Raw genomic sequence first — 16,799 nt, forward strand, 5'->3', positions numbered from 1 at the left:
TTTTTTTAACTTCCTTTTAGCATACATACTTTAAAGTTCACTTCAGTTATATTTTACAAGCTTAAAAATTACTCAAGCATTATAAATGAAAGGACAAAACGTTCTGAGTAGGAGGATCCATTTCCTGCCTTCCTTCTCCTCTTTTATGGGTTTTCATCTTTAAAATGAAGCTGCACCCAAAAAACAACCTGATTACCCTTTCCACCAACAGAGTTGCATGTTCCCCAAGTACAAAACAAAATTAATCACAGGAGCCAGTCTAACTCGGGGAATTTCATGCACCCTCCTTTCCAAACTGGTATCAGCATTTGCAGTTAATTTTCAGAGATTTCAAATGGAGAGGGATCCTGACAATCAAGGGGAGGCGACAAGGGACAGTGTTACCTTCCTGTTTGATTGGCAGCAATATATTTAACTGTTTAGTGCTGAGGGAGGTTTCAAGCAGCTGTTCTTTATTTTCATCTCTGTAGATGTTGGCAGCTCTATTTGGTTGCTAATTGACTCTGCATAGAAATTCCCTACTATTGATAGTTTAGAGTGTCACAAAGACAAGCTTTGGAACAAGCACCGGACCCGCAGGATTTCTGTTGACAGCTTGCTACTTATTTTTGGAACTGTACAGTTGCAAAACATGACTTTAAAGGAAAAATAAGACGGAAAAGTGGAATGGCTCCTTTACGAAGAAATCCAAAAGGTCCATTAAAAGAAGCTTTTTGCTTGTTTATTCACAAGAAAGGAACCCATTCCCAATCAGACACTTTCCAGAAAGAATGGCATGATTAATTAAAACCTCTCTGCACCTTTCAGCATTCATGATCCCATCAATATAGCCAACACCACTGGCAGAAATGCAGCCCCAAACCAGGACAGACGATCCACCATGTTTCCCTGAAGGCCACGAACACTCATTTGTCCATCTCTCTCCATCACTTCCCACATATTGTCGACAATTGGATCCGAAAATTTCAAACTTCGATTCATCATTGGATAATACTCTTTTTCACTGTTCCTTAGTCCACTTTTTGTGAGCTTCAGCATATCTTAGCTTTTCACCTTGTTCCCCTTCTGCAAGTATGGTGTCTTGACTGCTACCCATCCACAAAGGCCATTCCTGATTGAGCTTCTTCAGACTGTAGAAAGGTCAATTTCGCCTCCCGATGAAATTGCCAGATGCTGAGCCAGGTCCTTGGTGGATTTCCTCCAATCTCTCAAAGGAATTTCTCATCAGAATTTGAAAGTTTCCTTGGCCTTCCAATCCTATTTTTTTGTCCTTGACTTCTCGTGATTCCTCAAATTTCCTTATAACAGCTTGAACATCTATGCAGTTTCTCAATCATCCAGATCATGGTTGTCCAAAGGTGTTTTTCCTTGAAAAAGTTTCGCTTCTCATCTAAGAAGCTTCTTAAGTTTTGAAGAAGCTGTAGAATCTTCTTGGATGAGAAGCATCCTATCCGGAGATGGCGACATTTGTGCCTAGAAAGCGGACAATACCGTGGGCGGTTTCTGGGGTTGAGCTTAAAGGAGTTAAAACCATGGAGTACTTTATTGCTAGAAAGGATGGAAGGAGATGGGAACCAAAGAGGAACTTCCTCTTTGGGATCACTCATGAAAGGAGCATAGTGTGAAGAGAGGCTTTTGTGCTTCTTCCAAGAAGAAGCAGCTGAAAGGTGAGTTGAGAGAGAGGGAGAGGCCTGTGGGGAAGGGAAAAGCCTGGGATGATCAAAGAGTTGAGGTAGGGGAGGCCTTTGGAACACAAGCCTTGACCTGTGGTATGCCCCCAACAATGAAGTAGCCAGTGTTCTGTTTAACAATGCACACATTTAACAACTTTATCAGGGAGAGAGGGGGGTGGGGTAGTTAAGCACAGCAGTCTTGTTTAACAGCGATTACAACATAAAACCGTAATTGGTAAGCTCCATTACACTTATACCTTGAGGACTACTTGTATACTGGCAGGGAAATTCTGGGACTCAAAATCTGGAGGACACCAAGGTAGAAGACAGAAACTTCAATTGTGGAAATTCCATAAGAAATATACAAAAACCACCACCCAAAAGCCTTTTTGAAAAATTCCACAACTTCTGCAAAAGGAAATATCCAGAAACTTCTGCTGATCACTAGAAATTAGTTAACCATCAAGACTGTGGGTCTTCTGGTGTATAACCAGGTTGCAATTCTGTCTGAAACGTTTCCCACAATCAGGACATTCATACCATTTCTTCCTGGTACGAGTCATCTGGTGAGTCAACAGGCTGCCATTCTGACTAAAACTTTTTCCACAATCAAGGCATTCAAAAGATTTCTCTCCTGTATGCATCCTTTGGTGTCTCATAAGATAGGAAGTTTTACTGAACCTTTTCCCACAATCTGGACACTCATACGGTTTCTCTCCTGTGTGAGTCCTCTGGTGTATCACTAGGCTGAATTCTTAGTGAAACCTTTCCCACAATCTGGACACTCATATGTTCATTTCCTGTGTGACTTCTCTGGTGTGTCACCAGGCTGGAATTCTTAGTGAAACATTTACCACACTCTGGACACTCATGGTTTTTCTCCTGTGTGAGTCCTTTGGTGTGTCACCAGGGTGGAATTACGACTGAAATTTTTCCCACAATCTGGACACTCATACGGTTTCTCTCCCGTGTGAGTCCTCTGGTGTATCACCAGGGTGGAATTACGAGTGAAACTTTTCCCACACTCAGGACATTCATGTGGTTTCTCCAGAGTATGAGTCCTCTGATGTGTCACTAGGCTAGAATTCTTACTGAATCTTTTCCCACATTCTGGACAATCATACGGTTTCTCTCCTGTGTGAGTCCTCTGATGTACCACCAGGTTGCAATTCATACTGAAACGTTTGCCACACTTTGGACACTCATATGGTTTCTCTCCTGTGTGAGTCCTTTTGTGTGTCACGAGGCTGGAATTCTGACTGAAACTTTTCCCACAATCTGGACACTCATACGGTTTCTCTCCTGTGTGAGTCCTCTGGTGTATCACCAGGCTGGAATTCTTACTGAAACATTTCCCACATTCTGGACATTCATACGGTTTATCTCCCGTGTGAATCCACTGGTGTGTTACCAGACTGGAATAATGACTTAAACTTTTACCACACTCAGGGCATTCATACAGTTTGTCCCGGGAATGAGTGCTCTGGTGTGCCACAAAGCTTGAATTCTTAGTGAAACTTTTCCCACACTCTAGACACTCATATTTTTTCTCTCTGGTGTGAGTCCTCTGGTGTGTCACAGAGCCCAAATTCTTACTAAAACGTTTCCCAAAATCAGGAATATCATACAGTTTCTCCCTCTTGTGAATCCTCTGGTGTACCACCAGGATGGAATTCTGACTGAAACTTTTCCCACAATCTGGACACTCATATGGTTTCTTGCCTGTGTGACTTCTCTGATGTATTACCAGGCTGGAACTGTGACGGAAACGTTTCCTACAATCAGGACATTCAAAGGGTTTTTCTCCTGTGTGAATCCTTTGGTGTATCACCAGGCTGAAATTGTGACTGAAACTTTTCCCACACTCAAGACATTTAAAGGGTTTCTCCCCAGTGTGAGTGCTCTGGTGTATCACCAGGTGGGAATTCCGTCTGAAACTTTTCCCACACTCAGGACACTCATATGGTTTCTCTCCTGTGTGAGTCCTCTGATGTGTCACTAGGATAGAATTCTTACTGAATTTTTTCCCACACTCTGGACAATCATACATTTTCTCTCCTATGTGAGTCTTCTGATGTGCCACCCCGTTGGAATTCATACTGAAAGTTTCCCCACAATCTTGACATTCATACAGTTTCTCTCCTGTATGAGTCCTCTGGCGTATCACCAGGCTGGGATTCTTACTGAAACATTTCCCACATTTTGGACATTCATACGGGTTTTCTCCTGTCCGAGTCCTCTGGTGTGCAACCAGGCTGGAATTGTTAGTGAAACTTTTCTCAAAATCAGGACTACGATACAGTTTCTACCTATAGTGAGTGTATCTGGTGTATCACCAGGTGGGAATGTTGACTGAATCTTTTCCCACAATCAGGACACTCAAAGTGTTTCTCCCTTGTATGAGTCTTCAGGTGTGTCATGAGGTGGGAATTTCTAATGAAACTTTTCCCTTCTCCCTGGTGTGAGTCCAAAATGTCCTCTTAATTTTCTCTCCTTTGTCTCTCACCTGCTGGGGAAGGAGAAAAATTGTGTGGCTTTCTGAAGGAAATGGAAAATATTTTGATTTCTGGCTGGTTTTGCTTTCCTTTCCAATGTTGCTTGTTATTCTCAGTTGTCCAGAGTGCTCTTATTGCCATCCTCTTTGTCTATAAGATTCAAAAAAAAAAGTGTAACTTCAATCATTTATAAAATGGTTGCAGAAGATGTAGAAAAAAGAAAAAAGTATATACTGCAATAAGTAAGCAAACATAGCACATTGCTAGAATAAATCCAAGTTCAGATATTTATTCAGTCATGAAATTCTCTTTTTCACTTGTGTCATTCAAATTCTTAGCACTGCAAAGAGTTATCATCAAATATATCTGGAAGTGCTGGGGATAGATTATACACTTGTAAATATATACATGCCGAGAGAAATATAAATATACACATCTACAAATGTATATATGTGGAAAATCTATGTTACCATCCTAAAAAATGTCCCCAAATAGTTAGTCAAATCTGAGTGAATTTTACAGATATGGGGGCTTTAACTGATGAAATGATGCCTAAAGACTCTGCAAGATTAAAAGCACCAGTTTTGCCCATGGAAGTCCTCAACTCCAAGTAAAGGAGAAAATATTTTCCACAACCCACAACCCATTTGCATAACAAATCGGTGACATCCTAATTCAAGCAGTCCTCACTTACTGATTGCAATTGTGACTGGCATCTGTGTCACTAAGCAGCCCAATCATTAAGCATGATGTCACATGATAGTGCCAACTTACATCTGTTCCTCAGCATTTGTTATGCAAATTGGTGTGGGTTGTTAAAGGCAATTTCACATGATTTTGAGAAATTAGCTGGGAAGGTCATAAATGCGTGTGGGATGCTGCATCCATTCCAAATGTGAATTGCAATTGCTGCAACTCCTTTTCCTGCACCTTCATAACCACAGGAACTGCTGACGTGTGGTCACTGAACAAGTTATAGGATGACCATAAATCTGTGGACCACGCATATGTCTGCTTTTACACTGCCATTGTAGCTTTGAAAGCTCAGGGAAGAAATGGTAAGCGAGGATTGCCTATACACCTGAACATCCCAAAGGTCCTAAAATAGCTTTTTTTTTAAAAGAAGTGCTGGGTTAAGCACATTTGAACCTATTCGTACATGGATGCGGCTCCAATAGGGAATATTGTTGGCTTTACAGAAAGGGAAAGCTATGAAAGCGAAAGTGGAGAGACTCAGAGAAATTCTGTGCCTTAAGACATAAAATCTGGAGAAAAACTGAAAATTGGAAAGGGAAGATTGTAATGGAGTAACTGGAGGAAGCAGGACTGGCTTGATAGAATCTAAACAAAAACTCTCCCTGTGGCATTTTATTCCAACAACTCAAGTTTCTTTGGAGCTCAATCAACCTGCCTCTTGTGCACAGCAGTCTCTCTTGCCCCAAATGCTCTGCAGGCAGTTATTAGAGCTCCCAGGCCCGTCCCTTGACCTGAAATTCTTTTATCTTTCTTAGTACAGTGCATTCAAAAAGTATTCAGACCTCCTTCACTTTTTTCAATTTTGTTGTGCTGCAGCCTGATTCTACACCTGTTGAAATTAATTTTTTTCCTCAATACCCCATAATCACAAAGTGAAAACAGAGCACTTGAAATTTAGCTCTGATGTCTTCCATTTCTCTTGATTGTTGCTGACAATCTTTCTGCACCTTGATTGGCATTGATTGGTAAATTAAGTTGATTGGACATGATTTGGAAAGGTATACACCTCTCTATAGAAGATTTAACAGTTGATAATGCATACTGTAGATGTAGGAGAGCAAAAGCCACGAGGTCAAAGAAATAGCCCGCACAGCTCAGAGGCAGGATTATTGTAAGGCAGAGATCTGGCGAAGGCTACAATAAAATTTCTGCTGCACTGAAGATTCCTAAGAGTACAGTGGCCTCCATAATTCTCCAATGGAAGAAGTTTGGCACAAGCAGGACTCTTCCAAGAGCTGATTGTCCTGTCAAACTGAGCAACCGGGGTAGTAGGGCCTTAGTAAGAATGGCAGAAAATCCCCCACTCCAGATGTGCAAAGCTTGCTGTGTGATACTCCAAACACCAAAGGCTTACATTGTTGCCAAAGGTATTCTAAACGTATGTTTTCACTTTGTCATTATGAAATACTGAGTGTAGATTAATGAGAAAAAAAATGAATTTCAAAATTTGTAGAATCAGGCTGCAGTATAACAAGATTGACAAAGTGAAGGGGGTCTGAATATGTTCTGAATGCAAGTATATCACAGAGATCAAGGGGGTTCTGTGATATACTTGCATGTTTGTAAAAAACAGTGCAAAGCTTTTTTTTCAGTGTAGATTATACAGTCCATAAAAGAATTAAAATTAATATTGAAAACCTCCACAGAGGTTTGTTCACTTACATGGGCAGAGAGAAACAGGGATGCAGAAGTAACCAGAGAGGGAATCTGGGCATGTAAGAGAAGCAGATTCAGGAGCTCCATCCCAAAGGAAGCCCACCTGGACAGGGCTGCCCACCTGGAGGCCTCTCGGGTCTCCCTCACCCGCCTTCCAGACGCCCCTGGCCTCCTCCTAGCAGGGTCCCCGCCCTCGCCTCCAGCCACGCTCCCTCTGAGCCCAGAGCTCCCCCGTCCTCTTCCCCTCCCTCCCCTCCAGGCACTGGGAGGCTGATCCTCCCCAGCAGCCACAGGGGAACGTGGGAACGGCGGTGCCCAACCTTCCGGGAAGAACCAGGAGCCCCCACGCTGGGAGCCGGGCTGCGCCAAGAGGAGGGGCTGCGGGGCAGGAGGGGAGATTGGGGGAAGGATTTGAAGGGGGTCGGAGAGCCGTTCGCGGAAGCAGCAACCGAGGAGGAGGAGAAGCGGAGGCTCAGCGGTTCCCACGGAGCAGAAAAGCTCGCAAGGAAAGGCGGAGACTCGGAAGGGGAGGGGGCGCAACTGGGGGAAACCCACCTCGCTCTCCCTCCCTCCCTCCCTCCCTCCCCCGAGGAATCCCTCCTCCCCTTCACCCCTCTGGGGATTCCCCCCTCCTCCCCCTCCTGATTGCCCTCCCCCTCTCGTAGCGTCCTTGCCCACCTGGCGTCCCTCCCCGCGAGGGGAATCTCCGCAGCGCTGCCGTAAGAGACATCCGGGAACCAGGAAGGGGGCGGGAGGGGCCGAAAACTGACTCCCAGATCCCTTTCCTCCCCTTTTCCTGCCTCCTCTCTAGGCGCCAGAGAAAAGCTCTCTGCCTTTAACCCCTTCGCGGAAGCTGCTGCGAGGAGCGGGCGACTGGGGCGCCGCCGAGCAAAGCCAAACTTCTCCAGCCGGGGCCCCGCAAAAGACCGTCACCCCCCACAAGGATCGGTGTTAAAAAAAGATAGTTACCTGCGCTAATCGGCCCCTCTAAATGCAATTTAGGAATTCATGGCTATTGAAGATGGGCGAGAAAGTCCAGCAGATGTCGTTGGACTACACAGTACCCACCATCCTTCACCCCGGCATTAGACGCTGCGATTTGCTGAATACAATAGCTAACCTTATGCAGTATGTCAAGAGGGGCATGGTTGCATCCTTTCTGAATAACAAATTGCATTAAAATGCATTACCCACCCTTAGTCTGCAAAAGGGCTATTCGATGCCATCCGATTTTTGGCTCCCATAGACTCACACAGCTCTTCTCCCAAAAATATGGAGTATCCCTTGTTCTGAGTAGGAGGGTCCATTTCCTGCCTTCCTTCTCCGGTTTTATGGCTTTTAATCTTTAAAATGAAGCTGCACCCAAAAAGCAACTTGATTCCCCCCCCTCCTTTCCACCAATAGAGTTACATGTTCCCCAAGTACAAAACAAAATTAATCACAGGAGCCATCGATGCCACAACAATGCTTTAATCACAATGCCAGCCTAACTCAGGGAATTTCATGCAACCATCTTTCCAAACTGCTATAAGCATTTGCAGTAATTTCCAGAGATTTCAAATGGAGAGGGATCTGATTGGCAGCAACTTATTTAACTGGGGCTGAGGGAGGTTTCAAGCAGCTGTTATTTGTTGGCACCTCTATTTGGTTGCTAACTGAGGTTACACTGAAGCTCCCTACTCTTTATAGTTTGTAGTCTCTCACAAAGAGGAGCTTTGGGAGAAGCGCCCTGCCCTCAGGATTTCTGTTGATAGCTTGCTGGTTATTTTGGAACTCTACCTCTGCAAAATATGGCTTTAAAGGAAAAATAACAAAAGGAAAAAGTGGAATGGCTCCTTTACAAAGAAATCCAAAAGGTCCATTAAAAGAAGCTTTTTGCTTGTTTATTCACAAGAAAGGAACCCATTCCCAATCAGGCACTTTCCAGAAGGAATGGCACGATAAATTAAAACCTCTCTGCACTTTCAGCATTCATGATCCCATCAATATTGCCAGCACCACTGACAGAAATGTAGCCCCAAACCAGGACAGACACTTCATTATGTCTCTCTAGAGTCTGCAAACACTCATTTCTCCATATCTCTCCAGCTCTTCTCATATATTGCTGACCATTGAATCCCAAAATTTCAAAGTTGGATTCATCATTGGATAATACTCTTTTCCACTGATTCTTAGTCCAACTTTTCGGAGCTTCAGCATATCTTACCCTTTTTACCCTGTTCCCCTTCTGCAAGTGTGATATCTTGGCTGCTACCCACCCACAAAGGCCATTCCTGGTTGAGCTTCTTCAGACTGTTGAAAGGTCAGTTTCGCCTCCCGATGAAGTTGCAGGATGCTGAGCCAGGTCCTTGGTGGATTTCCTCTGATCTCTCAAAGGAATTTCTCATCAGAATTTGAAAGTTTCCTTGGCCTTCAAATCCTCCTTTTTTGTCCTTGACTTCTCCTGCTTCCTCAGAGTTCCTTATGACAGTTTGAACATCTATGCAGATTCCCAATCAACCAGATCATGGTTGTCCAAGGTGTTTTTCCAAAGGCAACTGGACTTTCTTAGTTTTTTCCTTGAAGAAGTTTCGCTTCTCATCTAAGAAGCTTCTTAAGTTTTGAAGAAGCTGTAGAATCTTCTTGGATGAGAAGCGTCTTATCTGAGATGGCGGTCATATAGGCAACATTTGTGTCTAGAAAGTAGACAATACCATGGGCGGTTTCTGGGGTTGAGCTTAAAGGAGTTAAAACCATGGAGTGTACTATATTGCTAGAAAGGATGGCAGGAACCGGAAAGCGCAGAGGAACTTCCTCTTCGGGATCACTCATGAGAGGAGGATGGTGCGCAGAGAGGCTTTTGTGCTCTTCCAAGGATCGAAGCAGCAGCTGGAAGGTGAGTGGAGGGCAGGTCGGAGGAGAAGCCGGGAGCAAGCAGGGTTTTTTTTGTTTCCTCCATAGTGTCCAATCAGAGAAGCAACTAGGCCAGGGGTAGGCAACGTTGGCTCTTTTATGACTCGTGGACTTCAACTCCCAGAATTCCTGAGCCAGCCATGCTGAGGGGAAAGGAAGGGGTTTCCAAGCTGAGCCATGCTGGCTCAGGAATTCTGGGAGTTGAAGTCCACGAGTCATAAAAGAGCCAAGGTTGCCTACCCCTGAACTAGGCTGAAGCATGTCAGCTGCTGCTGCATGTTCCTTCTTTCCCCAGTCCACTCGTGCCAAGGTTGCCTACCCTTGCCTTAGATAGAGACAGGACAAGCGTGCTTTTTCACCAACTATCCCCGGTCAAACAGGCAACAACTGTGCCTAGAAAGCGGACAATACCGTGGGCGGTTTCTGTAGTTGAGCTTAAACGAGTTAAAACCATTGAGTGCTGCATTGCTAGAAAGGATGGGAGGAGAGGAGAAGTGCAAAGGAACTTCCTCTTCGAGAATCGCTCAAGGGAGGAAGGTGGTGTGGAGAGAGGCTTTTGTATTCTTTCCCAGGTTGAAGCGGCAGCTGGAAGGTGAGTTGAGGGCAAGTTGGAGGAGAAGCCGGGAGCAAGTTGGGCTTTTTGATTTCCTCCGCTGGGCGGAAGCAGAGAAGCAAACAAGGCTGAAGCATCTCAGCTGCTGCTGCTGCAAATCCCTTCCCTCNCTCAAGGGAGGAAGGTGGTGTGGAGAGAGGCTTTTGTATTCTTTCCCAGGTTGAAGCGGCAGCTGGAAGGTGAGTTGAGGGCAAGTTGGAGGAGAAGCCGGGAGCAAGTTGGGCTTTTTGATTTCCTCCGCTGGGCGGAAGCAGAGAAGCAAACAAGGCTGAAGCATCTCAGCTGCTGCTGCTGCAAATCCCTTCCCTCCCCAACTTTTAGGTCCACTGGTGCTGCACGCTGTTAAACTGGGGGCTGCAATTTTCTGCTGGTGGGAAGATTTAAAAAGTCTCCTTCAAGTGAAGGTTGATTCTTTGGGAATGGCTTCCCTCCAGACGTTGTGGGTGCTCCATCACTCGAGGCATGTAACAGAGTTGGAAGGAACCTTAGAGGTCTTCTATTCCAGGGCTTTTCAATCAGTGGTACGGGTACCACCTGTGGTACATTGGCACCTGGCAGGTGGTACGTGACCATCCTAGAAAAGTGGTAGTGGGGGAGGGGAATGAGCTGAATCGGTGGCAGCACCACACAAGCCTGAGGAGAGATGGCTAGAGCTGAAGGGCTGTTAGGGCTCAGTGGAAGCACCAGGATCAGAACCAGGCTCCAGCTGGAGCTCGGCACTGATCCTGGTGCTTCTGCTGAGCCCTGAAGAAGCACCAATCAGCTGGAAAGCAGCACTGATCCTGGCACTTCTGCTGAGCCCAGAAGAAGCGCCGATCAGCTGGAATGTTGCAGCATCTCCAGGGTCTTGTGATTTACATTCAGATGCTTGGCAACTGATACATATTTATGACGGTCATATTGTCCCAGGGTCATATGAAGTGACCAAAACCTGCTGCAACCACCCAGCAGATGGGGGGAATAAAAACCAAACAGCCCCCTACCCTAGCCCGCTACCAATTCTCAACAGAAATGCTCACAACAATGAAAACCTCGGACAGGAGGAAGAGCGCCGCCGGGTTGGCAGGCAGGTGTCTTGCTCGGCTGTGGCTTGGGGGGCACTTTTTTCAGTGCTACTGTAACTTCGAACAGTCACTAAGCGAACTGTTGTAAGTCAAGGACTACCTGTACTTTATCACTTTTTTCCTTTTTTTTGGTTATCAAGTTTTTGACACCTTGCTAGGCGACTGGTGGTACTCGGATGTTGCCATATCCTAAAAGTGGTACAATGGGTGAAAAGGTTGAAAAGCCCTGTTATATTCCAACCCCCTGCTCAAGCAGGAGACCCTGTACCATTTCAGACAAATGGCTGTCCCGTCTCTTTAAAAGCCACCACTGATGGAGCATCCACAACTTCTGAAGGCAAACCGTTCTATTGGTTAATTGTCCTCACTATTCGGAAGTTTCTTCTTAATTCCAGGTTGCTTCTCTCCTTGATCAATTTCCACCCACTTGTTCTTGTCTTGCTTTCTGGTGCTTTGGTAAATAAGTTGACCCCTTCTTCTTGACCCCTCAAGTATTGAAATACTGCTTTCATGGCATCCCTAGTCCTTCTCTGGATTAAATTAGACATATCCAATTCCTGCAACCCTTCTTTATATGTTGTAGCCTCCAGCCCTTAATCATCCTTGCTGCTCTTCTCTGTGCTCTTTATAGAGTCTGAACATATATTGTGGTGGTCAAAACTGGATGCAGTATTCCAAGTGTGGTCTTACCAAGGCATTATAAATTGGTACTTCATGTGATCTTGATTTTATCCCTCGTTTTAGGCAGCCTAGGATTGCATTGGCTTTTTTTGGCCACTGCATCACACTGTTGGCTCACATTTAAGTGATTCTCCACTAGGACTTCAAGATCCCTTTCTCAGTTACTGCTATTGAGTCAGATTCCACCTATTCTGCACCTTGACATTTGGTTTTTGTTGGCATTGAACTTCATTTTTTTTTACATAGGGCCCAGTGTTCAAATATATTGAAATTCTTCTGCATCTTGAGTTTGTCTTCTGGAGTGTTGGCTATTCCTGCCAGCTTAGTGTCATCTCCAAATTTGATTAGTTCCCCTTCTATTCCCTCACCTAAATTGTTTATGAAGATATTGAAGAGTAGTAAGCCTAAGATGGAGCCTTGGGGTATCCCCCTGCTTACTCCCCTCCATATGGACTTAGTTCCATTAAGGACCACATATTGATGTGGTTTGTCAGCCAGTCATAAATCCATCTGATGGTGATGCTATCTGTCCCACATTTTTTTTTATTTATCAAGAAGTAGATTGTGGTCTACTTCACAAATGCCTTCCTGAAATTCCAGTATACCTTGTCCACAACATTTTGCTGGTCCACTCTTTTAATCACTGTATCAAAGAAGAAATAAGATATGTTTGGCATGATCTTTTTTGACAAACTCATGTTGCCTTGTGGTTATAAGTTTGCTTTTGCTTGATTATCTTTTTCAGGATCTTCTCAGGCATTGATATTTTCATCATCATCATCATCATCATCATCATCATCATAGTAATAAAGTTGGAAGGGACCTTTGAGGTCATCTAGTCCAACCCTCTGCTCAGGCAGGAAACCCTATACCATTTCAGACAAATGGCCGTCCAGTCCCTTCTTTAAAATTTCCAGTGTTGGAGCATTCACAGCTTCTGGAGGCAGGTTGTTCCACTGATTAATTGTTCTAACTGTCAGGAAGTTTCTCCTTAGTTCTAGGTTGCTTCTCTCCTTGATTAGTTTCCATCCGTTGCTTCTTGTCCTGCCTTCAGGTGCTTTGGAGAATAGCTTGACTCCCTCTTCTTTGTGGCAGCCCCTGAGATATTGGAACATTGCTATCATGTCCCCCCTCGTCCTTCTCTTCATTAAACTAGACATGCCCAATTCCAGCAACCATTCCTTATATGTTTTAGCCTCCAGTCCCCTAATCATCTTTGTTGCTCTTCTCTGCACGCTTTCTAGAGTCTCAACATCTTTTTTACATTGTGGTGACCAAAACTGGATGCAGTATTCCAGTGTGTCAAATGAATCATAATGAATGTAAGAGGCTATTTTAGCATTGTGGCATGTTTGCTTTTTATTTGTATACTTTTTCACATCTTCTGCAACCATTCTATAAACAAATAAAACTTTTCTTTGAATCTTACAGACAAAGATGATGCCAATAAGAACCTTCCAAACAATTGAGAATAACAAGCAACATTGAAAAGGAAAGCCAATAAAGCCAGAAATCAAAATGTTTTCCATTTCCTTCAGAAAACCACACAATTCTTCTCCTTCCCTAGCAGGTGAGAAACAAAAGAGAGAAAATCAAGAAGAGATTTCAAGTTGGAAAAAGTAGAGTATGCAGAACTCAAGGATATGTTACATGAAAAGGTCAAGGTCAACCAATTCAGAAAAAAGAGAGAAATATCTGGAAGTCAGTGGGGAGGAAAAGGTAAATTGGGAAGCCACAGCAGGTAGACCATAATGCAGGCCTTGCTCTAGGAGCAAGAAAACAGTAGCTTCAACCAAAGCAACACTAAACAAGGGGTCGCACATAATTTTAACCTCCTCAAGAATTAATCATGACCTTTTCGATGTGCCTACTCGTATAACACCCCTTTTCACGTTAAACTTTAGTGTTTACTAATACGTGTTTTACTAGGTGTAACCTCTTTTCAGTATGTTTATGAGACTTACGCAGTTTTCGGAACCGGTCTTGTCGAGGGAACACTAAGTACCTTCCTGGGTGTTTCCTCACCTCGGGGTGTTCACGAGGTAATGCAGTAAATTATTTGTGAGCACAACCACGTGGTGATACGTTGCAGGACTCACACCAGTGAGAAACCCTTTCACTGCTCTGATTGTGGGGAAAGTTTCAGTCAGAACTCCAGCCTGGTGATACACCAGAGGATGCACACAAAAAAGAAATCATACAAGTGTCCTGATTGCGGGAAAAGTTTCATTGCAAATTCCCACCTTGTGAGACACCAGAGGACTCACACAGGAGAGAAACCCTTTGAATGTCCTGATTGTGGGAAAGGTTTCAGTCAGAAGTCTAGCCTGGTGATTCACCAGAGGACTCACACAGGAGAGAAACCCTTTGAACGTCCTGATTGTGGGAAAGGTTTCAATGGGAATTCAGACTTGGTGAAACACCAGAGAACTCACACAGGAGAGAAACCCTTTGAATGTCCTGATTGTGGGAAAAGTTTCTATCAGAATTCTAGCCTGGTGATACACCAGAGGACACACATAGGAGAGAAACCGTATGAGTGCCCAGATTGTGGGAAAAGTTTCAGCCAGAATTCCAACCTGGTGATGCACCAGAGGACTCATATAGGAGAGAAACCATATGAGTGCCCAGATTGTGGAAAAACTTTCAGTCAATATTCCTACCTGGTGAAACATCAGAGGACTCATACGGGAGAAAAACCATACGAGTGTGCAGATTGTGGGAAAAGATTTGGTCAGAATTCCTACCTTGTGAAACACCAGAGGACTCACACAAGAGAGAAATTGTATGAGTGCCCAGATTGTGGAGAAGGTTTCATTAGAAAATTCCAACTCATGAGTCACAAGAGGACACATACAGGAGACAAACCCTTTGAATGTTCTGATTGTGGGAAAAGTTTCAGTCACTATTCCAGCCTGGTGAAACACCAGAGGACTCACACAGGAGAGAAACCCTTTGAATGTGCTCTTTGTGGGAAAAGTTTCAGTCAGAATTCCAGCCTGGTGATACACCAGAGGATTCACATGGGAGAGAAACCATATGAGTGTCCAGTTTGTGGGAAAACTTTCAGTCATAATTCCAACCTGGTGAAACACCAGAGGACTCACACAGGAGAGAAACCATTTGAATGTCCTGATTGTGGGAAAAGCTTCACTCAGAATTATGAACTGGTTAAACACCGGAGAAATCACACTGGAGAGAAACCGTATGAGTGTCCAGATTGTGGGAAAAAATTCAATTATAATTCCAACCTAGTGAACCACCAGAGGTCTCACACAGGAGAGAAACTGTATGAGTGTCCAGAGTGTGGAAAAAGTTTTAGTCAGAATTCCAATCTGGTGAGACATCAGAGGACTCACATAGGAGAAAAATATGGGCGTCCTGATTGTGGGAAAAGTTTCATTGCAAATTCCCACCTCGTGAGACACCAGAGTACTCACACAGGAGAGAAACCCTTTGAATGTCCTATTTGTGGGAAAAGTTTCAGTCGGTACTATAGCCTGGTAAACCACCAGAGGACTCACACAGGAGAGAAACCTTTTCAATGTCCTGATTGTGGGAAAACTTTCAGTCACAATTCCAGCCTGATAAACCACCAGAGGACTCACAAAAGAGCGAAACCTTTTCAGTGTCCTGATTGTGGGAAAGGTTTCAGTCGGTTTTGCATCCTGGTAAACCACCAGAGGACTCACACAGGAGAGAAACCTTTTCAATGTCCTGATTGTGGGAAAACTTTCAGTCAGAATTCCAGCCTGATGATACACCAGAGGACTCACACAGGGGAGAAACCGTATCAGTGTCCGGTTTGTGGGAAACGTTTTAGTCACAATTCAAACCTAGTGAAACACCAGAGGACTCACATGGGGGAGACCTTTCAAATGTCCAGTCTGTGGACAGTACTTCAGGCGTAAATCACTCCTTATTTTATACAAGGAAATCAACATGAGGCAAAAGTTGATAAATGTAGAGAAGGCTTGAATTTCATTTCTGATCTCCCGTTGAGAGTGTGGGTGAAAAATTGACTATTTGTATCCTCCCCTGATACTTTTTAGTCAACATATCTCATGATTGTACCTATAATAGTGGAAAATAAATGAAATATGTTAGTTTGATAAAAGCTAATTACCTGTTTCTGGTTATCAGCAAAAGTTTCTCGATATTTTCTTTTTGCAGAAGTTTCTCAAATTGGCTTTTGTGTTGTGTTTTTTGTATATTGATTGTAAAATTCCCACATGTGGAGTTTCCATCTTCTAACTTTTGTCCTCCAGATTTTGAGTGACAGAATTCTCCAGCCACCATACAAGTAGTCCTCGAGATACAATTGTAATTAGGCCTGCCAATTTCAGTTACATGTTGTAATGGTGCTAGAACAATGGAATGGAATGGAATGGGCATCTAGTCCAACCCCCTGCCCAAGCAGGAGACCCTACACCATTTATGACAGTCTCTTCTTGAAAGCCTTCAGTGTTGAAGCTCCCACAACTTCTGGAGGCAAGCTGTTCCATTGGTTGATTGTTCTCATTGTCAGAAAATGTCTCTGATCAATTTCCATCTGTTGTTCCTTGTCTGGCCTTCAGGTGTTTTGGAAAATAGGTTGACCCCCTCCTCTCTGTGACAGCTCCCCAAAAATTGGAACACTATCATGTCTCCCCTGGCCCTTCTCTTCACTAGACTAGCCATGCCCAGTTCCTGTAACCGTTCTTCATATGTTTTAGCCTTTAGCCCTTAATCATCTTTGTTACCCTTCTCTGCACTCTAGAGTCTCAACATCTTTTTTATAGTGTGGAGACCAAAGCTGGATGCATTATTCTAGGTGTGGTCTTACTAAGGCTTTATAGAATGGTATTAGTACCTCCTGTGATCTTGATTGAATCCCTCTGTTAATGCAACTTAAGATTGCATTGGTTTTCTTGGCTACCGCCGCCACACAGTGTTGGCTCATATTTAATTGATTGTCCACTAACATTCC

General features: G+C 44.0%; 1 protein-coding gene and 1 pseudogene across 1 annotated transcript; one reads left to right on the forward strand and one right to left on the reverse strand.

The window, feature by feature from the left end:
- Positions 1 to 2,128: 2,128 nt before the first annotated feature.
- LOC107295962 lies at positions 2,129 to 4,884 on the reverse strand (annotated as a pseudogene).
- An 8,697-nt stretch (positions 4,885 to 13,581) lies between these two features.
- Positions 13,582 to 15,927, forward strand: LOC107295963 (zinc finger protein 268-like). The gene is made up of 2 exons (XM_015825297.2): positions 13,582 to 13,587; positions 13,897 to 15,927. The coding sequence occupies exons 1-2, from the start codon at positions 13,582 to 13,584 to the stop codon at positions 15,739 to 15,741; spliced, it is 1,851 nt and encodes a 616-aa protein (XP_015680783.2). The 3' UTR covers positions 15,742 to 15,927.
- The last annotated feature ends 872 nt before the right edge of the window (positions 15,928 to 16,799 follow it).

This window comes from Protobothrops mucrosquamatus, unplaced genomic scaffold, assembly GCF_001527695.2.
Source record: "Protobothrops mucrosquamatus isolate PMUCROS unplaced genomic scaffold, P.Mucros_1.0 scaffold2585, whole genome shotgun sequence".
Lineage (NCBI taxonomy): Eukaryota > Metazoa > Chordata > Lepidosauria > Squamata > Viperidae > Protobothrops > Protobothrops mucrosquamatus.